This window comes from Punica granatum, chromosome 1, assembly GCF_007655135.1.
Source record: "Punica granatum isolate Tunisia-2019 chromosome 1, ASM765513v2, whole genome shotgun sequence".
Lineage (NCBI taxonomy): Eukaryota > Viridiplantae > Streptophyta > Magnoliopsida > Myrtales > Lythraceae > Punica > Punica granatum.
The window spans coordinates 8,944,256-8,967,116 of NC_045127.1; the positions used below are offsets into that span (position 1 = coordinate 8,944,256).

Sequence of the window (22,861 nt, forward strand, 5' to 3'; positions counted from 1 at the left end):
AAACATCTTCACGCATAGTTTAGATGTACTCTCCACACAAAATAAATCTCATTTGGAAACTCTTGCGAAAGAAAAAAGGTATCAACTTAGGAGAAATTACATTAAAGGAAAATATCTTTTGGATGCACTTTTTCACCCATAATTTATCTCTAACAAAAATTCTGAATGAAACAAGAATTTAGACGTATTCTCATTAGTAAAAGTAACTCGTTTGCGGGTAAATATAAAAGAAAATCTCGAGAAATTTGGCTTGGTGGTAAGGAAGTAGCCAACCTATTTTAAGTTCAAAACCCCATGAGGCTATCTACTAGGTCACTTGGTCCAATTTATCCATTTCGGGCATAACATGGAGTTCTCGGCATCTATAGATTAATCGAGCGAATCTTGGACGCTCTCGGTTATCAAATAAGAAAAAAAAAAGTGTAATTTCACTAATTATATATCTTTTTTTGATCGATTTCACTAATTATATCTCATAAGAAAGAATAGAGAATATATATATATATATATGTATACATGTTTGAGGAAAAGAAAAGGAAGAAAGGAAAAGAAAAGGTAAAAATAAAAAAAGGGAGGAAAAGAAAACCCAAAGAGGGGGACGCAATTGGTCAAAGGACCAAGAGGCCTTGACAGTCTTATAACAAACGCCGCGTATCAACAAACAAACCACACCCCATTATTCTCTCTCTTTGTCTCTGTCTCTTTCTCTCTCCTCCCTCCTTCCTCGTTCATGAAACCTTTCCATAAATTGCATGCAAACTCTCTCTCTCCCTCTTCCCTCTCCCCTCTTCCCTCTCTCTCTCTCTCTCTCTGCAGACCGAGACGCCCCACCCCCATGTTTCCTCCTCCCTCATCAGTCTTTTGCAGTCTCCTCCTCCTCCTCCTCCTCCCTCCATGTCTCTCTCTTTCTCTCTCTAATCCTCTCCGCTTCTGAAGAGCGATATCTTCTCCGTTTCTCTCTCTCAGATATAGTCTTCTTTGTCGGAAAATATATCGCCTCTTATCTCTTTGCCGCTCCCTCCACCTTTAAGTAATCGCTCCCCGGAATCTCTTGGCTTGCTTCCCATCAAAAACCCACAACCCCAAAACCCCCATTAAACCCTTCCCCTTCTCGCCTTCTTGTCGGAGCGAAGCACCCCCAGCTCACCGTACAATATGAACGGAGGCGGAGATGGAGAGGGGCCCTCTGGCTCCGGCTACTGGTTGCGGAAGCCCCGGACGGTCAAGTCAAACCCTAGCTCCCCACGAAGGTCTTTTCTTGACGGACCCTACGCTGATCAAACCCTAGGCCCGGCCACCCTAGAGTCCGCCGCTCGCCCCGTGTACCGCCCCCGCGAGCCGATGGACTATCTTTTGGGCGACGAGCTCGCAGGGGTTCTCCAACCGTTTTCCTTGATTGACGATACTGCTCGTCGGCTGGAGATGCTGAGCTTCGGCAATGGCGCTGCCGATGGTGACAGCACCCTTGGGCTTGATTATGGGCCTTACAGGTCCATGCCGGGGTCTCCTGTTTACGCTAATCCTGTCTGTTCTCCAAGATTTCAGTCCGCAGTGCTTAACCATTATGCCGAGTATCACCGGAATGGAGCCGGTCTGTTTTGCGATTCCTCGGGCCAAATAGATTGGACTGTTGGTGCAAACACGAATTGCTTTTGGCCTAATAGGCACAACAGAACATATTCACCGCTGACATACGTTTGCCCGGGTTTAAGGAGCCTGCAGGGGAGAATAGCTGAGGTAGCCTGTGACCAGGATAGGTGTAAGGCTTTGCAGTGGAAGATCGAGCAGGGCTTAGATGAGGAGGAAATCCAGATTCTATTTCGGGAGATCATAGAAGATTTTGTTGTCTTGACGACTCATAAGTGCGGGAACTATGTCGTCCAGCAGTTCATTGAGCTCTGCAGTGAGCAGCAGAGGAATCTGATCACTTTGATGCTGACTGCTGGAGAAGCTCCACTGATTTTCTACATTTGTTGTGATCAATATGGGTACTGTTTTATTGGATTGCTAATGCCCGGTTTATCTCTTCAGCCTAGGACTCATTTGTTAGAAGTGATTGCCTTAATGCTTGTGTTCCTCTTGTGGCAGAACTCGGGTCATTCAGAAATTGTTGGACAACGCTACAACTCCGCATATAAAAACTGTTTTATTATCGACTATTGCTCAGAAAGTGGCTGAGCTAGTTAAGAACCCGAATGGTCGTCATGTGATCACGCATTGCTTGGAAAAGTTCTCTAATGAAGATAATGAGGTAAAGCTGCTCTGCTACTTCTCCAATTACAAGTACTCACTGTTAGATCGATTGATGTAGTTGATGTCTTACATATTAATCGGCAACAACACTTGGATATCTAACCATTGTGGTGTTCTCACATTTGCATCTCAGAGTGTTTGCCTATATTTATGAGTTGATAGATCCTTGTTCACCTTTTATGACATTTGACAGTGTCCCCAAACTATGCTCCTTGGGCTATGAGTTATTCTGTCAATGTGTTCAAAGTTCACGGTAGATTTCAATACCTTGTCATAGAACGTTTAAGTGCTGTTTCATCTTATCAGAAGCAATTAGACTGAAACAATTGCCGGGACGCTACAACTGAAATTTATTTATGCATCAATAGAAGAACTTGTTGTGACTTTGGAAAGACACAAACTGCTGACTTTGTAACAATTTGACCAATTTGCCTGACTGTGTTTATGGTACAATATGGACTTGTTTGTTTCTATGCAAATAAATGGTTTGCCCTTTCGAATTAGGCCCGTGATTTTTGGGCCCTTCAAATGTACCATAGACATGTACTTTTAGTTTTATATATAAAAAAGAGAGAGTGGGCCTTAAAAGAACTTTTATAATATAAAACGCCATTTTTCATGCTTCCTATATAAAGGAATGAAGCAAAGTCCACAGATAGTGAAAGCACTTCAATAAACTAATGAAGATGTAATTGGGCAACGTATCTAAATGAAGTTTCTGCAGCAACTTGTTTGTCTATTGAAGCTATAATTGGAGTTCTAAAACTGTTCTCATGTTCTTTGACCGGTGTGTCACTATTTATTCTTGCAGTTCCTTTACAGAGAAGTGGCGGAAAACTGTGACTGTATTTCAACTGATAGAAGTGGGTGCTGCGTGATACAGAAGTGTGTCGACTACACTCGGGGAGAGCAGAGAAAAATGCTGGTTGATGCAATAATTGCTCAGGCCCTTTACCTTTCCATGAACGAATACGGGTTTGTTTCTTCTCATCTTTTCTACCCTTCTTCAGCTCTTCAATTCAATGATCTTGGCCTGATGCTGTTTCTCTTTGCCGTTCTCTTTTCCTTCAGAAACTATGTGGTGCAGCACATATTGAAGCTTAAAGTGCCAGGATTCACTACCGCTCTCATCAAGCAATTAGAGGGGAATTTTGTGTTTCTTTCCTGTGATAAGTATGCAAGTAACGTGGTGGAGTGCTGCTTTAGAGAATCAGGAATAGAGCACTTTATTGTGATTCTGGATGAGTTGCTGAGAGATCCTATCCCCATGGCAGTGTTTCTGGATCCATTCGGGAATTATGTCTTCACATCAGCTGTGGAAGTTTCCAGGGTCAGTACCTATTGCAATCTCATCTCTTATTTTTTCTCCTCTTTCTGTTTTCCACTCTAGAATCAAATTTAGAGTTGTGATTTTCGGGAGAATAGACGAAAAGACTTGCTCTGATCTTTCTACCATGGCACCTCTGTCGGTTGCGTGCAGAGTAAGGGGTTCGACGCTATCTTCCACATGCTCCAGGGTATTATTCAGAGAAATGCCAAGTTAATTAATGGTCACTTCCATGGGAAGAAAGCGGCCACTCGGCTCGGGAAGGCTAAGCTACTGCTCCCCGACACAGCTGCAGCTCTCAAGAGGTTCTAGTTGAGGTCCCTGTCTCAACCTCGATGTGTTGTGCAGATATTGTCCTTTACTTCCCTGTATGAGACACTGATTTTGTGCTTTTGAGCACCGCTCTGTGCTATATATAGTGTAACAGCAGTTTTTGGCATTGATTCTTGGACTAGGACTAGTAGGAATTGGAGTTAACACCCCCTTTAGGATTTTAGAGACATCCGAGGTTGGTTGGTGAAGCTGTCACAGTGAGTATAGAGAAACTGTACACGTCCTGCTGTTGATTTTGCGGTGACTTTATTATATGTAGGCCCTTTTGTTTCAAGTTGTAATTCTAATATCGCCTCCTAGATGTGCAGTCATATTCTTCATCTTGACGAATGATCATCCTGTTTATGGCCAGGAAACCCGAAAGCTTTGCAGGTGTATAAGTCGAAATCGTTTTGCCTTAATGGAGACAACCGTGTTGTTTCTGGAAAAGGGCAAAAATAAGGCATATTTTCCGTCACCAGGGGAAGTCCAATAGGCCCTTTACAAGCTATTTCCATTGGAATCCAATTTCTAAGTTCAGACCATTGGGAAAGTCTATTATTCTGTCCTACCAGATACGGGATTCGCATAGTCGTGGTTGTGTAACCAGAGAATACTTAATACACATTCGGGTTTTTGGGCATCTCTTATCGTCTTTTCTCGAGGATAAAGAGTGCCAGATTCATGTCTACTGAAAGCATCCGTAACTTCAAGCCCGACTAATGTAGAGATGTTCATATTACATAATACAATGCGTACCCTTTCCAAGGTTATGGATACTTAAGAAGCCCAATTATCAATATGGTTGAAATTTTCAATTTTTCTTATAAAGAAAAAACAATACTTTTCATACGAACATATGTTTATTTGATAATTTAATTTATATCATTCAATATATAGAAAAATAACTAACATTTATACCATATGTATCATATTAAATAGGCTAGAATAATCAATCGATACTAGTGTTTAGCAGTGCGTTGCACGAGATTTTTACTTAAGTTATTAACCAAAATTAGTAAAACCAATTATATTTATAATATTAGTATATAATTTCTATGCTTGATTTCATATACTATACTCATGAGCCTCCTATTTAACAAAAAAAAATTTATGTGCTTTATTATATGTCTCAAAGTTCTATTTATACATTTTTTAGCATTATTTTCTTTATATATTAGCAATGAAGAGACATACATGATTTAATACATATATTTTTCAGATAAAAATACATCATGTTTATGTATTGTAATGCTTTTAACATAATATGTGACGCCTTAATTACGTAATATAAGTGCACCATTGCTTATATTTTAAGCTTAAGTGAACGTTTCACACAAGATTTCAATAGGATTGATATTCCCTTGAGTTTTTTTCTAATTTTCTGGACATGCTTTAATTTCTATCTCAGTTATTTTAACCTCCCAATGTACTGACTTCATCTGTAAATATTTAAACATAATAAAATAGAGAAAAGTCTCAGTCTCAGTCTCAATTATTACAAAGTTTTTTTCTTTTTTTTTGGATAATTACTTTAGTAATATTTTTTAAATATATAAAAAAAGAAACACTTCTAACGTGGTTCACTTGATAGTTGATATAAATATAACATAAACATATATTTATATATTGTACACGTATTTTACCTAGATCACCCACTTTATAAATACAATTTATAGACATATACATGCATATATAAAATCATATAAATAATTGAAGTAATTCGCATATTAAAAATTTTCAGGATCAAGTGTTTCAGTATTTATATTTTAAGTTAGTTAGCAACAATATTTTGTTGTTCTAACAAATTAAGTTGTCAAAATTAAACTTTTGAGGCCACAAATTGTAATTTTTATGATTCATCGATTAAGTTATTTAACTATAACCCATTGTAAATATTGCATACATTTTTTAGTCAAATGCTTTGGATATTCCGAGTTTTAATCAAATAAGTGACTATATTAACTTTTTGTTAACTAATCAATTTATAAAGAATATATTGTTATGATCATAAGTTCTCTTTTTTTCATGATTTACGGAGTTTAGATACTTAAAATACTATATGCATATTATACACATTTTATATTTTTACTTTTATTTGATTTAATAATAAAATAAAGAATGCATATTTCATGTGCCAATTATTCTTTACTATATATATTAGCCTTTTTACCAGTGCGATGCATGGTTTATTGCTTAAAGTGGTTATGTTTACATGAATTTTTAAAAATTAACAAATTGTAATAGATGACCTCCATGTATTTTGTAAAAAAAGAAGTGCAAATCATCTATTTTTAAATGGATTGGTCAATTACTATTTCAAAAGTGTTCTATATTGAAACATACTTATTGCATATAATAGATTATTCTTTTAGTTCCTATTTATGACAAAAAGCTTTTAATAGATATTTATTTTAAGGAGTTGAATTTTTTATAAATAAATTTTAAGAATATATATTTACATCAAGAATGTGCTTGTATAATAAATTTATGAAGTATTTAATGATTTATATGCATTTACTAGTTTAGTCCTAATTGTATATACATTTATAATTGTTTATTTAGACATTTACCTTTATCACCTCATACTATATAAAAAAAATTACTTTTTGAACTCTATTTATTATGGGAATGCAACTTTATATATATATATATATATATATTGATTGATGTATATATAAAAACTGTTCACATAATTAATTCTCCTAGTGAATATTTTACCATTATTTTAAAAATAACGTGGATATCTATATTTTATATATATATTATTATACTTACAATATGCATTAATTGGATATAAATATAATATCTTTAGAAGATTAAAATTATTACAATAAAATGTATAATCAAGTTTTGTTCTAATATTAAAAATTCGTCTGGTGATTAGTATGATTAGTTGTAAAATAACTCAACTCTTGAAAATTAATCTAATTTTGTTGATTGATTATTGTATGGAATTTGAAATTAATCTTAATATTTTATTGTGTTAAGAAGTATATATGTCTCAAAAGATCGAAGTAATTTTTATATGAAATGATAAATAAATGAGTTAAAATAAACACATGCCCCTTAAAAGATAAAAATACTATAAGAAATTAATTGATAATATATAAAATTTCAAAAAAAGAAGGTTATAGAAAACTAATGTATTCACTTATGATCTTAGAAAAGAAATTGTAATGCCGCTCTATAAACTTATGATCATAAATAAAATTAAAAAGTAAATTAAAAATAAAGACGTCATAAATTTGTATTATAATTTTTAAACTATATATATAATAAATTTATATTGATAATTAATGTAAATATATGATGTGAATGAATTAAAATGATCAGTTGTGAATTATTATTGAACTATTTAACATACTAAAATTTTACAAAAATTATTGAAGTATCATTTGAAACTTTGAAATTATTATTATTTTTATAAGAATGTTGGTATTTTGAAGTATAAAAAATGGAAGTGACAAATAATTCAAAGATGCATGAAAACGGACATGTACAATGAATCGGGCAAAAGATTAGTTAAGAAAAGATAAGGTAATAGACAAACAAAGCCTAGACATTCCCTTTGATTTTTCTTTTCCCGGGGATGAAAGGGGCCCGAAGCCCTAAATATGATTAGAAAAGTCTAAGCAATACAATAACGGGGCATAGAGATCCTTGAAGCATCAACAAACAGCAATAAACACAGCCTAGCTGGGCAATCGCTCAACTTATGAAAACCAACAGGCAATAAAAAGGAAAAATTACATAGTCAGTTTGTACACACATTTTCTTCACGATAGATACGATGAGTGATGACTGTCCAATCACGAGGCAATAATTCGTAAATGTCACAGACAAGAGCACCAGACCAGACACCTCTAAGATGCCTCGCGGATTGTAAACTAAAAGCAACCTCGGAGTCCACCTCTAAAATTACTCTCTGATGTCCCCAGTCCCAAGTCATATGGAGCCTGGTTCGCACAACTCACAGCTTGGCGAACACGGAAGAAGCAAACCCAACATTATGAACGAAGCCACCTAACCAGCTCGAGACATTCTCTTTTGCTATGTTTGGTCGACCAAAGAGGATAGGCTATATGAAGAGGATGGGAGATGATTCAAATCCTTAGGATTAAAAATATCCTATAAAATGTTTGGTGCATGTGGAGGTTTAGGTTTCGGATATCAAGATGAAATGACATGAATGCCTTACAATTTTTTTTTTCAATTTTCATATAAATAGATTAATTGGCCAAAAAGATAAATAGATTAATATTCTAATATTAAATTAAAATTTTAATAACAAAAAATTCGAAAAAAAAAGAGACGAAGCCTTGAAAAAATCGCGGAACCGAGAGAAGGGTGGTTGTGCCCTTTGTTAGCAATCACCGACCTAATCGAGGTCGTTGGCCAACCCCGAGATTGCTAGGACCTCACCTGGGCTGTAGTGGCCGACGCGGGGCCTCCACCGCCTGTCTCTCTCTCTTCTTTCTCTTTGACTTGGGTGGTGAGGTCCCGACGACCTTTGGACTAGTGGGCGACCTCGATCAGGTCGGTGGTTGCCCGCGGAAGACTCCACCACCCTTCTCCGATGTTCATTATCTGATTTAGATGGATGGCATAGTTTTGAAATTTCGATTCCAATGGAGGAGTAATTCTGTCATTTAGCTCAAAATCATTTCCTTATCTGGGCCTAATCCACCTCCTCAGTCGGATTTGGGCCTTAAAGAATAATCTGATCCAATCCTCCTCTATTTCCAGTCCTAATCGTCACCAAAAACCAGATAAGAATTTGAAAAATCCTATCCGCTGTTATATTAAGTCGACCAAATGTGACCTTTGATTTAACTAATTATTTATATCTAATATCTTAATAATAAAATAATAATAATAATGATAATAATATATATTTATATCTATATCTATATCTATATCTATATCTATACATTAAGTTAAAGAAGAGCGCCAAATGAGCACTCTCCTTAAGCCACATGTCATTCAAATGGCGACTCTTCAAAAAATAATTTAAAAAATCTATTCTTCCGTCTTTCTCTAAATTAAAAAAAAAACTCTTACAACCAACTTTGGGCAAATGAATATTTAGCTTTTTTTTCCAAATTCTTTTATATGATTCCTACTTTAATAATCATCAAGGGGATGTAACACGAGATTGTGAATTTAAAAATACAAAAAGCTTAATAAAATCACAATAATTTTATAATTTATATGATAAAAATGTGAATTTGAAATATAAATTTTTTTCATAAAACTATTATGCAGCATCGCACGGGTTTCTTTTTCAAGTATATATATATATTTTGGAGAAAAGAAAAATGATAGAGGGCTAAAAGTGAACAATTAAAAAAATTGAGAATAATGTTCAACTCTGAGAATGGTTTATGATGAAAATAGAAAATTAGAAAAATTTGAAGACTAATATTTTTATCCAATAATCAAATCAATATATCCTTGAATGTTTGAGTTAAATATAAACAATCATCAATATGAACTTGAAGATCGCAATAAAGCGTGGGTTTTTAATATTGGTACTTAAGTTAAAGGAGAGTTCAAAGGGGAACTCTCCCTTTTAACTGTGTGTCACGCAATGAGGATTATTAGGATAGAATATTAAAAAACTCTATTCTCTCTTTTTTCTTAAAAAAATTATATGGTTAGATGGTGTGATGTACATAATAAAAATATGAATTAGTTTGTGGGGCTATTAAAGAAAACATGTCCTTATTCTTTACATATTTATGTTTGTACTTTTATCAATATATCTATTATACTCTCAATAACACAAACACTTTAAATATATTTCAAAAGTTTTAGAATTTTTCCATTAAAAATGAATTTTTCACCGAACAAACGATTACTTTATTAACGTTTATTAAGGGCCACTGGAAAAAAAAATACACGTGGTATTAATATATCTATTATACTCTTGCTTTATTTTCAGTTTTTCGAAATTCACAAACTTTTATAACAAATTATTTTTTTATAAAATTATCTTTTACTTTATCATATGTATGTGTATATATATATATATATATATGTTTGTTAAATTCGAGGCGTTAATATGTATTATATCTTCATCAACTACTTGAATATTTTGGTCAGAAATAGCTAGATCCTTGAATTTGTATGTGCATGTTATGATTACAAGTTAGAGGAATTTTCGACAAAGCAATAAAAACAAATATGAATGCTAAAACTAATAAAAGTAAATGAAATCTAAAATTTAATTATCATTCAAAAACTCTAGTCCCCGTGAATCTATATATTTAGATATAATATATAAAACTAAAAAAGATAAATCGTGAGAGCTTTATCTAAGAATCATCAGCTCCTTATAAAGTATCGTTGAACCCCACCTCGTGATCGAATGTCCATTTGCATTCCATATATTAATGCTTGGTTGACTAACTTCTCACCAATCCTCGAGCCTAATCAAATATTTCCACTGCTTCTCAATTAATGAAACTAAGAAAAGAGGGTTGATGAGGTGTATATAAACATATGTATGTACATGTAACGTGCAAAAGAAAGAGCCGGACGCGGGTTAAAGGACTAGTTAATATAAGTATAATAACGACACGAAACCTTTTCGCGACTGCCGAACCGAAGACGTCTCTTACAAGTGCACCCTTTCTTCCTCGTTTGACAACTTGTGTGTGTTCCCTTTCCTCTGCCATCTGCAGCAGAGGCTCTCCATGGCCCGGTCTTCTCCTTGGTCTCTGCTCGCCCCTCTCCTCGTCTCCTTCTCCTTAATCGGCCCCGCGAGCCCGACCGACCTCCTCACCAGCTCAACCGATCGCCCTCGCCCGCTGATTCTGCCTCTTTCCCTCACTCCCCGCCACTCGTCCCCCTCCGACAGGGACCACCACAGGCGGCGCCTCCTCCACGGCTCCGAGCCCCGCGGCAAGCCGAACGCTCGCATGCGCCTCTACGACGACCTCCTCTCTAATGGGTAGATGTTCTTTTTCTCTCCCCGCCTTTTCTTACCGGTAGTTTCGTTGGATACTGTAGTAATAAATAATAATGAATGTAAAATCACATCTTGCGATTGGGCATATATGCTCTACTCGTCGAATGAAATCTGAATTTGCTTCTCTATTTGGTCGTAAATTCTGTGTCAGTCTTTCATTAATGAGCCTCTTGTAGATGAAGTGACGATCAAAGCATCTAAAGTTTCAGATTTAATCAGTAAGCAAAATTGGGTTTCGATGTAATTGAAATTGTCAGTTTTAAACTGACTGGTAGATGTTTATGTTGATTTGTAGTTACTACACAACAAGGCTGTATATCGGAACGCCGCCTCAGGAGTTTGCCCTGATCGTCGACACGGGAAGTACGGTCATGTATGTGCCTTGCTCCAATTGCAAGCAGTGCGGGGAGCATCAGGTCATCTCACTGTCCTAATCTTGTGTTTGAATTAGGTGTATTTATTTCCTCCGGGCTGGACAGTTGTGGTCTGTTTTAGTTACGAACTTACTGGCTGGTTCAGCAATTTACTTGTTGTCTAGTGAACTTTTGGGAAGTAATTGTTAGCTTTCGTTTTCTCCGTGGACTCTAATTCCATATATACTATCATATACCCGACAAATGGAAATCATCGCGGAAGTTTTGATTGCCCATGAGATGGCTTTTTGGATACTGAAAAGCTTTTAATACATGAGACATAACAGAAAGATGTTCCATTTATTTATTGTTTTCAATACTAAAAGTGGTGAAATTCTTACTTAAATTATTTGGTAAAGCCTTCTAAGTTCTGACTTGATAGAATGTTGTGTTTTTGGCCATGCAAATATTAACACTAACACTGGCTTAAGCTAGGACCCGAGATTTCAACCCGAGTTGTCCAGCACCTATCAACCTGTCAAGTGCAATTCCCAGTGCTATTGTGACAGTGAAGGAAAGCAATGCACTTATGAAAGACGGTATGCTGAGATGAGCTCCAGCAGCGGCGTACTGAGCAATGATATTATTTCCTTTGGTAATGAGAGTGCGCTCTTGCCTCAGCGTGCTCTTTTTGGATGCGAAAACATGGAAACTGGTGATCTCTATAAACAGCGGGCTGATGGCATAATGGGCCTGGGACGAGGCTCCCTCAGCATTGTCAATCAGCTCGTTCAGAAAGGTGTGATCAGTGACTCTTTCTCTCTGTGCTATGGTGGAATGGGTGTGGGTGGTGGGGCAATGATTCTCGGAGCAATTCCACCTCCCGCTGATATGGTATTCTCACATTCAGATCCTCACCGGAGGTAGGATTTTCACAATATGGTAATCACTTGATGGGAATACGAAATGCTGTTTTAGTGCATCTCACAAATTTACTTTAGTCTTTGGATGTTAACAGTCCTTATTACAACCTCGAGATGAAGGAGATTCATGTTGCTGGGAAGCCGTTGAAATTGAAATCAAGTACCTTTAATGGAAGGCATGGAACAGTCTTGGACAGTGGAACTACATATGCTTACTTACCAGCTACAGCATTTGTTGCATTCAAGGATGCGGTAAGATATTTGGCATGAGTTATATACATAATCTATCATACAGTGGTTTAATGGGCATTCATTGCATCAATGAACAACGTAGCTGACTGTTGTACCAATCAGACAAATTATAAATATTTCGGTTCTTATAATGATAAATATATTTAAGACGCAGTTTTTGGTTGTAAGCTATTTCTTCACGTTGATCCTGGGAAAAATGTTGGCTATAAATTGGCGGGATTGTTGATCTGATAAAATGTCTCTACTATGTATATGAATTGATCATCTTTTGTGCCTTCATAAGGCTGAAGACTCCCAATAGATCTTATACTGAAGATTTTCCAGGATTTAATTGAGGTTAAGGCTTATAGTTCCCCAAAGGAAAATTATGTTTGGTTTCATCTTTGCTGTTCCATCAGGAGGTTTACCTTAACTTCTTGCATGTGTAGCCCTTCCCTTGCTTTTTAACAGTGTAGATCTTTTTGAGGGACTAGATCCTTTGATCTTGTTAGCCACATCTGATTTTTCTTTTAGCCCTAGATTAGGCTGTCTTCCAAGCACATATATCATCTGGATAAATGCCAATATCTGGCGCAATGCTAGTTTAAAGTGATCTTCTCTGCATTTCTCTTTGCAGATTATAAAGAACGTCCTTTCACTAAAACAGATTCCAGGGCCTGACCCTCATTATCATGATATATGTTTTGCTGGGGCTGGATGGTAATGCTCTGGACTATGTATTTAAATGTCTTGGAGTTCTTCGTTAAGTATATTTTCCTGATATTTCCGCTTGACCTGTTTTCAGGAAGGCCTCTCATCTATCGCAAGCATTTCCAGAGGTTGACATGGTTTTCAAAAATGGTAGAAAATTGTCATTGTCTCCTGAGAACTACTTATTCAGGGTAATTCGACTCTCTATTGCCTTGAGCTTAGCTCTTGTTTATCATCACGGGGCAAGAATTTAAAATATTCTTACCCTCTTCTACTATCCTATGTCTTGCAACTTTTTGTTACATCCTATCTGATATTACTCGTCTTTTTCTCCGGTGGTGCCATTTGTACTTGATAGCATACTAAGGTTCCTGGTGCGTATTGCCTAGGAATATTTAAGAACGAGAATGATGAAACTACTCTGCTTGGAGGTGGGGCTTTACTTTCCTGAGTATCAATCTGTTTTTATCATTGGTCTTGTATCACTTGACAAAAGATCCAACACACTCTTTTTGGCAGGTATCATTGTTCGTAATACCCTTGTTACTTATGATCGAGAAAATAAAAAGATTGGCTTTTGGAAAACAAATTGTTCTGAATTGTGGAAGAAAAAGCAAGAAGCCGATGGTCCTGCTCCTTCAGACTCAATTCCTCAGAGTCATAATACTAGCTTAGTTCTGCCTCCTAGCGAGGCTCCCAGCGGATTACCTTCAAGTGATTTTGCAGGTAAAACGTTATCATATGAAAACTGACCTATGGTTTCTGATGAGTGGAATAAATTCCTTATCAAGATGTCTGTTATCTAATAATTATAATGTTGATGAAACTCAACCTATGAATTTGGTTTTATTATTTTCACATTTACCATGTTATTGATCACCCACCACAACCTCATGATTTCAGCATGGATAAACAGTTGTCTTTTAAACTTTGTTTTGCAGCTTTTAGTTTTTTTTTTTTCAGGGTCATCCTCTTATCATTTGGTTTCCTGCACAGGCCAATTACACGTGGGGCTAATAACATTTGACATGTCCTTTAGCGGGAATGATTCTAATGAAAACCCTAACTTCACTGAACTTGCCGAGCTAATCGCCCGTGAGTTGGAAATTGATGCTTCACAGGTGCATTCCTACTGTGATTTTCCCAGTTGTGGTTACTTCTGTTGATATGATTATTGCTAAATTTGCAACTGTTGTATCTTCTAAATTCCAAACTCTTATGCTAATACTATGTTCTTTTTTCCTTTGGTATTACATATATTAAGCTTACTTTTCTCACTGTATTATTAAACTATAAGATTGTGAGAAGTACATGGGAACACCACTACTCAATAAAGCCTCTTCACTGCTGATTGCTGATGATAATTATTTGGTTTTAGGTTCAATTATTGAACTTCACCCACAAAGGGAACAAATCCGTCATCAAATGGGCCATTTTTCCTACCAAATCCGCGAAGTACATTTCAAAGAGCACGGCCTTGGTAGCATTCATCCTCTAATCTCGAATAAATATTTTGGTTCTTCTATTTTATTTCTCATAATAATTGCTTGCATTCTCTCGTGTGCAGAGTATGATTATGCGATTGAGGGACCATCATGTGCAGCTTCCTGAGAGGTTCGGAAATTATGAGCTGGTTCAGTGGAGTATTGAACCTCAAAAGAAGCAGTAAGCAACTTCTTTTTCCAATCTTCTAAAGAGCTGTTTCTTTGTAGCTTATCATTATACCTCTGATATCTATTTTGTCTTGCAGGACATGGTGGCATCAACATGTTTGGGTGGTGGCTGCTTCAGCAACTGCAGCCGTGTTGCTAAACCTATCGATATTCGGGATTTGGTTCGTCTGGAGGAACAAACAGCAGTCAGTTGTTGCATACAAGCCTGTGGGCTCTGTCGTTCCCGAGCAAGAGCTACAGCCCCTATAGGACTTTGATGAATTCACCTTCTCCGAGCTATCTCGCTGTACAGATTTTTCACAAAGTGCTGATTTGAGGAAAGGTATACAGGATCAATCACGACCATCAATCGCTACGTCGCCCATGCAATGTTCTTCATGGGATTACAGCAAAGACAGTTTTGTGATTCAGTCAGGATGTTAGATTTTTCCTTCTATTAACCCTGAGAGCTTTCAAGAGAGAAGATGGTGTATGTATGCAGCATGTAAAGGTCTGTTGTTGTACCATGAATAAGGTCCAGAAGCATAGGCTATGTGCGGGAGGCATGAGACAACTTGCGGATTATGGACCAGGGAAGAAATGGCATGGTGTATGATTGTCCGAAAATATCGTACCAACTCTTACTCTTGAAGTTGGCATGGATGGTAATTTTGTCACGGGATTATGATTGAAGTACGGAAAATACTCAAAAGTTTATAGGATAACTCGAGAGAATGCAGGATACAGCACTAACGTGTCATTGCCCCTGAAGTTGCGTTCCGTAATCAAGTCTTTGGTAGAGCTTGAGAGATTAAAGTTATTGAATGGACGCAATGAAATCTTGTCTAGATTATGTGCCATCAAGAAAATTTGGTTAGCGTACATCAGTTAAAAACTATAAATTGTCCTAGATGCCATGAAGATTGTGACTTGGGATCGGAGAGAATCGGCGTGTCGACGCACTCGTGTATATTACTTTTTACTTATATGTCCTTGTTTGCTAAAACCATCTTCTTCTTTTTTAATGGATAAATTCATCTTCTTCTTTTTTAAAGGATAAATTCGACCCTAGATATATCTCTTGAGAGTATATCGACACTTGGTAGGAGCTTGAGTGAGAATAAGGATTCCTAGGCCATAACTGCCGACGGGAAGGGGCGTGTTCGCATGTCAGTGTGGACATGGATTTGCCTTTGTGAAGAGTGTTCGAGATAATGCCTGGCAGTCTCGACTGATTAAACATTAGGTGCAAATGCGTTAATGAAATTGTAAGCAAAGATTAGATGAAAGAAATATGAACCGAATTGACTCCTATCGCCCCTTAAAAGGGATGGTAAGTTGGCTTGTGGAGATTCGGCATACATTAATAGAAAACGACGCTTCGGCAGACTGAAAGGCTTGAATAGCACTCTAACTGTCCCTAGATTCTTATTTCTTCTCAAACCCTTCAACCCGTATCAATTGGCTACTCTTTGACGACTTTGTTGGAGTTTACATATCCGGCTTTTGCTTGATGTAGTTTCTTGTTCTTTTTCCTTTCTCTAACCATATGAGCTTCGGCTCCGAGTTGTAAAAAGAAAAAAGAAAAAAAAGTGTCAAATTAATGTGGTGAACATCATAAAGTGGCAACAGTGAAATCTTACTGTTCTCTGCTTGGGAGTTGTCTGTTGTCAGCCTCAGTAAATAAACTTTCATCGAGAAGCTGTACCACGCTCTCAATTGAATCCATTTTGTAACTCAGAACTTTTCATTAAGTATTAAACGTGTAACCTCTTGATTGCTAGACGAGAGTATGCGCTTCTACACTATATCAACCTCTTGATTACTAACCATATTCGATCGACCTTAGCAGCAAAGGAACGCAATGTTACTTGAATTAATCCATCGGTTATTACTATAAGCAACAGGTTGTCTTAGCAGACACGATGGGTTTCTGTTATGCTACTTTGGACAGCAACCATTGCTTGAGAACCATAACTACTCGAACATGAAAACTAACTAAAAAGAAAGAAAGATCTCAAACTAAGGATCCGCAGAATATAAACTAGAAACACATGTATATATATATATATGTATATGTACCTATATATTAATAGAAACTCATTCAAATACAACGAGACATATATATGACCCCAGCAAATGTAAACATTAAAACATAATATAATATATATATCCCAACATCCACAAGATCAATTTATCCTTTCCCTCCGGAAATTGAAGGACACCCATTATTAACAGTAAAATTACATATTACCATACCCCCACCGAATTATGTATTATCCAATTGATTCAGTGAGTAATGATAATTTAATCTTCGCGATAGGTTTGGGGATTTTAGGGGCACTTGGGCTTGCCCTTGGAATTCTTCATGTCACGGTAGCAAGGGCACTCGTCCTTGTTGCCGTACGTGCCTGAGGGAACGCAATTGCACTTCTCGCAGCAGATGCCGCAATACTTGAGGCACCTATCCTGCACTCCCGCCTTCGAGCACCTCACCGCACATTTCGAGTCGCAGAAGCCTTTCCTCCAATTGTAAAAAAAGAAAAAAGAAAAAAAATGACCAATTAATTTATATTCTGCTCCCAGTAATAAGTTCATAAACTTTTCTTCTAATCGGAAAAAAAAAGAAGTAATTTTCCTAAAATGAAAAGGAAAAGGGGCAGGAGATTATTGGTGCTAGAGCTAAGTTTAAATTTCTGTCTTTCTCCGGATCAGAAAAAATCTAATGATGTATTATTTTTTCCGGTGAAATCTTTTGATGTATTATTATCAGTAAACTAATATTATGTATATATATATGTACATATTTATGTTATGCTCATCACTGAGTGTGGTATAATATATGATTATTCCAGAAAAGGAAAAAACGAAAATTCCGAAGACTTATGATCTATATATATTTTGCATGCATTAACTGTAATAATTTTGGAAAAACCATATATCTATATTGTTAATGTATTACATACCCACACATATACATGCATACATTATGTTATGGGGAATGCAGGAGGAGAGAAGTAGATCTTACTTGAACCGGCCATGGTGGACTCAAAGAAAGAGGAGCTGAGGAAAAGAGCACATAGCAGCACCATAGCTGTGAACTTCATCTTCTTCTTCCCGAACAGAACCTTAATTTGACCTCAGTAATTTAATTTGATCACCACAGGCTGATCGATGAAAGAAATAGGTTTTTGCTCGTAGAAGGGGAGAGAGAGCAATAATAGTATGAGCTATGAACGAATTCTGTATGGGTTCCAATAGATGTTGTGGGTGGGTCTATTTATACTCATTTCTGGGGACTTGACGTATCATATACATCATGGCCAATTGGATTCAAAAAATAAAATAAAATGCACCTATACCTAATTGGGCTAATTCTAATTACACGCGTCTCTTCTTCTTCTTCTTCTTCTTGTTTTTTTTTTTGCCCCTCAAAATTATTGTTTGAAGCTAATACCTACTAAGGCTTGGATTGTTTCGGAAAAAAAACATTTTACAGGAAAATGGAATGTGCTTCAGATTGCAGCCCAACTCGTATTTGAATTTGCGGGTCCACACACACATTCTAGAAGACTCTAGAAGCAGAATTTAGCTTAATTAGATATTAAGTTTCCTATATTGCTATAATATAGTTTCTCTTAATTAGATATTATTTCCTATATTAGCTTGAGTCAGTAGTCTTAAGTTTCATATTTCAGATTATTATCTTACTCTATTTTAGGAAAATAATCTAGAGGAGATTAGATATCAATTTCCTATTTTAGAGTCAATGGTGGTGTCTTCTCTCTATATAAATATGCATCTATTGTAAGAGAAGATGACAGACTATGAATGAATATTTTTGAATGAAATTGCTTAGAGGGTTTTTTCTCCTTTCTTATCTAAACAAGTTCCTTATTTAGTGGTGAAAATCTCGATTCTTATCGTTTATCCTTGAGCGTGGCGAATCAAAACGACTTTTCTTACTCGTGGCGAGTTATCTTATCAAGTGAGTTTAGTTGGTTCTACCCTCCACCCTTCTTTCTTATCAAGTTCTAGTTCGTGAGCTTATCATTTGGTATCAGAGCGAAGGTTCTATCCATGTTGGTCGAGTGAAACACGTGAAGGAGTGAACACACGTGTGATTGAGTGGATTTTGCTAAATATGCAGAGATAATGGCTAAAGACCACCCAGAACTAGTTCCAAGAGGGCTTACCTTCGACCAAGACCTGCTCCCCACATTACAACGAACAAAAGAAATTTTAGCACGGCTGGAGCGAGCTACCCAAGCCCTCGAGAGTTTAGAATGTGTGCAGAAGGATTATCGCCCAAAGAGAATCCCGACTTTCAACGGAAGCATGAATGCCGAGGAATTCTTGGCGTAGATTTCGGATGTGGACCGATTCTTCGACTACTACGGCATCCCCGATGATAGAAGTCGAGTTGTTAGAGTTGTTTATCGTTAAGGGGCAAAGCGTCTACTTGGTGGGAGAAATTAGAAAATAATCGTCTTCAAGATGGAAGGAATCTGGTATTTACATGGAAGCGCATGAAACAACTCTTAAAGGTCAGATTCTTTCCTTTGGGATACGAAGAACGCCTCTATGAATTTGAAGACGGTTGCATGAAATCTACCTATCCTCTTAAGAATGGAAAAACAAATGCTTTTCCTATGACGATTGTTGATGTTGAGGAAAAAGTACAACTTGAAGAAGCTTCTATGAAGGGTGACAAATTTAAAGAAGAAGAAGTGGAGTCCAAGAATGAAGCAGCTCAAACGTCACAAGATAATAATGTTCTGGTCGAGAATGATTTAGCGATTGACAAGATTCTTCGGGAGGAACTAATTTCAAACTCTGAAGAGAAAGTCCAGACTGAACTGTTTTTAGACCCAGGCCAAGTGGAACTCCAAGAAGAAATTGCTATTAAAGATTTGTCGATAGTGTTTCATCCAATCGAGGCAAAATTTGCCAAAGCATATACGACTCCACCAGGAAAGTAGCAGCAATTCAGGCAACGAGTTGGTTGGCGAGGAAGCAAAAAGAAGTCGATCTATGAAGAATTACTGGAGAGAGTTCGGATAGAAAAGATGGTCATTAAATGGCGAGCAAATTACACAAAAAAACCTAAATTTTATAAAATGTCTCAGTTTTGTCCTAAATTTTGTTTTGTAACAAAAAAAACCACATGTTTTGAGAATCGTCTCAGATTTGACCTCCCGTTACCATTCCGTTAAGTTGCCGTCTATTTGCCTACGTGGACTTCACGGGACCCACAAAATTTACACATCATCTGATCATCTTCTCTTTTCTTTACAAAAATAACCTAAATTTTCAGAAAAGTCTCAGTTTTGTTCCAAATTTTGATTTGTAATTTTAAAAATACATATTTTAAAAATTTCTCAGAAATGGTCTATGAGAGGAGTGCTAGCCATGGCCGACTTTAAAGCAAAAACATATGATTTTTTTCATTACATATTAAATTTATGATGAAATTGAGACTTTTTTGAAAATTTGAAGTTTTTTATTTAACCTATCTTATTTGCTTATTAATTTATATCTAAAGTTAAGAGTTCACGTATGCAAATTGACGGAATTTATAACGGATGTCATTTTTTAGACAATTTAGAAAACTTATGATTTTTTTATTACAAAATAAAATTTATGACAAAACTGAGACATTTTACAAAATTTAGGTATTTTATGTAATTTGCCCTTAAATGGCAAGCTAAAAAGCACCGAAGCGCACACATGAAGACCAGCAGAAGATTGACGAAATATAAGAAAATAAATTACTTTCGGAGAATTCATCTTCCATAGAATATATTTTCCTCATGAACTTACTTTCCTTGAAACAATCGGAGCCTAAGAATCAGTTAACCATGACCATGAGTTATTACATGTCTGTTTTTTGGTGTGAACCATCTGGTATCAGCGACGGCCCTAGGCCAAGGCCAGTAAATCCGCCGCTTTAGGCCCCAAAATTTTAAGCCCCACAATTAGTTAGGAATAATTACATCTATAATATATAAAACTACTATATTCTTATCAATGATGGATTAAGACCCCTAACCATTCCTAGAGTATATAACTTACCTATGATGAATTAAGGTCCCTAACCATTCCTAATACATGTCATCTTCCTTTATTTATAATAATTAGCCAACTATGACAATTAATTTCGCAAAATTCCTAATTTGTTTCACGTACACAAAATCCATGGTTTTTCTCTCTATCAATGCTTTCCAATTTGTTGATCGCTTTTCCATTGTTCCAAATTATACTCCCAATTAACTATGTGCTGGACTTAATTGAATCAGATTTTCTCAATCTCTTTATCATATCCAAATTTGTCCATCCTCTAAAATGTTCAATCAATATAATTTTGTTCCTTTAATCATCTTTTTTTTCCCTACCTCTTTTACTGAATTACTCAGCTTTCCTCTTTTATTTCCTTATGTACATTTTGACCTATGATTTTTGTGATTATCTTTCCTCTTGTTATTTTGGTTGATGCAAGGAGAAGAAGGAAGAAGAATATTTTATCTTTTTATTTGTGGATAATTAACGTAATAAAATCATATTGAAAAAAATTATTAGGAGATATTGATCGTAAGAACATAACTATTATTTTGCATCTCAAAATTGAAAAAATAAAATCTAAAATAGAATAATATATTAATTTTATTGAATATAAATTAGAGGCTTCCTATTAAAGTTTCACCTCAGGTCATAAGATCTCTTGGGTCGCCATTACTTGGTATCAAGAAACCCAAGGCCTTGATTAATCTTGGTTGATGAGCCCAACTAAGGGGTAATGCTCTTTCGATCGTGAATTTTTTTCATTCATAATACTCGAATATGAAAATTTATTTAAGGGGAACAAGCACTAAATTACTTGAATTAATGGTATATATAAATGATATCTCGCCTATCAAAAAAATGGTTAACATAAATGGACGAAAGAAAGGGGATATATTAAAAAGAAAAAAGAATGGAAATACAGTAGGGAAGATTGGAATTTCCTGAATGGTGTGGTCATCTGCAGCTAGGTCTGTTTTGCATGGTGATCCTGTTAAGTTATTTCTGCTTAAATCCAGGACCCCAATTAATGGATGAAGTTGTGGTTGTTAAAGGATGTTAATTAATATTAATATATCAAAATGCAAACAATTAATTATAGCTTATGGGCATTCAATTCCTAGTCTCTCCTAGGAAATAAGTAGGACCAAAAACTATATGTACTAGTTAGTTTAATTTCATGGGCCAACATCAGAAAAAAAGAGTTTAACTTTATTCTCAGAAGAGGAGTACAGGCTGTCACCTGTCGATTGATTCTTGCATAAAGTTTTAGCTTAAAACAAATAAAAACGAATTTACCTATTCAATTGCCTTGTTTTCTTGTTGTTTTTTTTTTTCAATTTTTGATGTTTCGATCATTTGTAATCCTATCCCGAAGCATGAGAAAATATAATAGAATTGCAGCTACCCAGTAAAATAGGCTTATTAGCATAAGTGTAATGCATTATAAATTAGTCAGATAAAATAATTTTATTCGTTCATTTTCAATCATGCTATTACAAAAAAAGACCGTGACTATTTTAAATTTATACAATTCATTTTCTCCAAGGGACAAAATCTGCTATATCCGTTCAGCAATTCAAATACTTCTAATTTCTCCTTGAACTTTCACAAAGGAGCAGGAATGGAAATTTTCTCACTGTAAGTATATAATTAATGTAAAATTTTCTTTGTTTAGGCTTCAGCCCCGTAATTCACAAAAAAAAATGGTGAAAAACAATCCAAAAATTAATATCATCGTTCAAAGAGAAATTCCAGCTTCTTCTGCTTGGAAAAGAACCCCCTTTTTATTATGGGGAAGATTCCAGGACACTTGTAAAGAATGCTTTTGACTTTCTTTAGTATGAGGTCATGCGTAGGGTAGTCGATTTCGGATACACTGTATTTTTGAAGGTACTCGGATCCTATTATATAAGAGACATATTTCAAGATTTTGGAATCGAACCCTACCCTGTTAAACTTTGGAATCGGAACCTACTCAAAACTTGTATTATACCATAGGTTTCGGATACTCTGTTGAAACCTGTAAATTTTTTTCTTTCGCTAAATGAAATCGAAAATAT

At 35.9% G+C, this 22,861-nt stretch overlaps 3 protein-coding genes across 3 annotated transcripts; 2 read left to right on the forward strand and 1 right to left on the reverse strand.

The window, feature by feature from the left end:
• Positions 1-661: 661 nt before the first annotated feature.
• LOC116197116 (pumilio homolog 12-like) lies at positions 662-4,224 on the forward strand. The gene is made up of 5 exons (XM_031527181.1): positions 662-1,988; positions 2,089-2,251; positions 3,065-3,228; positions 3,325-3,583; positions 3,734-4,224. Exons 1-5 carry the CDS (start codon positions 1,156-1,158, stop codon positions 3,890-3,892), a joined length of 1,578 nt encoding a protein of 525 aa, XP_031383041.1. The 5' UTR covers positions 662-1,155; the 3' UTR covers positions 3,893-4,224.
• Positions 4,225-10,484: 6,260 nt separating this feature from the next.
• Positions 10,485-15,572, forward strand: LOC116209452 (aspartic proteinase-like protein 2). Its single transcript, XM_031543101.1, has 12 exons — positions 10,485-10,850; positions 11,164-11,284; positions 11,717-12,144; positions 12,240-12,396; positions 13,013-13,095; positions 13,181-13,277; positions 13,445-13,517; positions 13,606-13,812; positions 14,083-14,207; positions 14,465-14,566; positions 14,654-14,751; positions 14,837-15,572. The coding sequence occupies exons 1-12, from the start codon at positions 10,594-10,596 to the stop codon at positions 15,006-15,008; spliced, it is 1,920 nt and encodes a 639-aa protein (XP_031398961.1). The 5' UTR covers positions 10,485-10,593; the 3' UTR covers positions 15,009-15,572.
• Positions 15,573-16,778: 1,206 nt separating this feature from the next.
• LOC116209463 (peamaclein) lies at positions 16,779-18,003 on the reverse strand. Its single transcript, XM_031543111.1, has 2 exons — positions 17,767-18,003; positions 16,779-17,257 (listed from the first exon to the last, which is right to left on the reverse strand). Exons 1-2 carry the CDS (start codon positions 17,843-17,845, stop codon positions 17,073-17,075), a joined length of 264 nt encoding a protein of 87 aa, XP_031398971.1. The 5' UTR covers positions 17,846-18,003; the 3' UTR covers positions 16,779-17,072.
• Positions 18,004-22,861: the final 4,858 nt, after the last annotated feature.

What these genes read in the sequence shown, in the direction of transcription:
- LOC116197116 (XM_031527181.1), top strand. Translation starts at nt 1,156, where the DNA reads ATGAACGGAGGCGGAGATGGAGAGGGGCCCTCTGGCTCCGGCTACTGG. An exon ending in CTTTCCATGAACGAATACGG is followed by an intron (nt 3,229 to 3,324) that starts GTTTGTTTCTTC and finishes CTTTTCCTTCAG; the next exon opens with AAACTATGTGGTGCAGCACA. An exon ending in CAGCTGTGGAAGTTTCCAGG is followed by an intron (nt 3,584 to 3,733) that starts GTCAGTACCTAT and finishes GGTTGCGTGCAG; the next exon opens with AGTAAGGGGTTCGACGCTAT.
- LOC116209463 (XM_031543111.1), bottom strand. Translation starts at nt 17,845, where the DNA reads ATGAAGTTCACAGCTATGGTGCTGCTATGTGCTCTTTTCCTCAGCTCC. An exon ending in GTCCACCATGGCCGGTTCAA is followed by an intron (nt 17,258 to 17,766) that starts GTAAGATCTACT and finishes ATTGGAGGAAAG; the next exon opens with GCTTCTGCGACTCGAAATGT.
- LOC116209452 (XM_031543101.1), top strand. Translation starts at nt 10,594, where the DNA reads ATGGCCCGGTCTTCTCCTTGGTCTCTGCTCGCCCCTCTCCTCGTCTCC. An exon ending in GACGACCTCCTCTCTAATGG is followed by an intron (nt 10,851 to 11,163) that starts GTAGATGTTCTT and finishes GTTGATTTGTAG; the next exon opens with TTACTACACAACAAGGCTGT. An exon ending in TTTCAAAGAGCACGGCCTTG is followed by an intron (nt 14,567 to 14,653) that starts GTAGCATTCATC and finishes TCTCGTGTGCAG; the next exon opens with AGTATGATTATGCGATTGAG.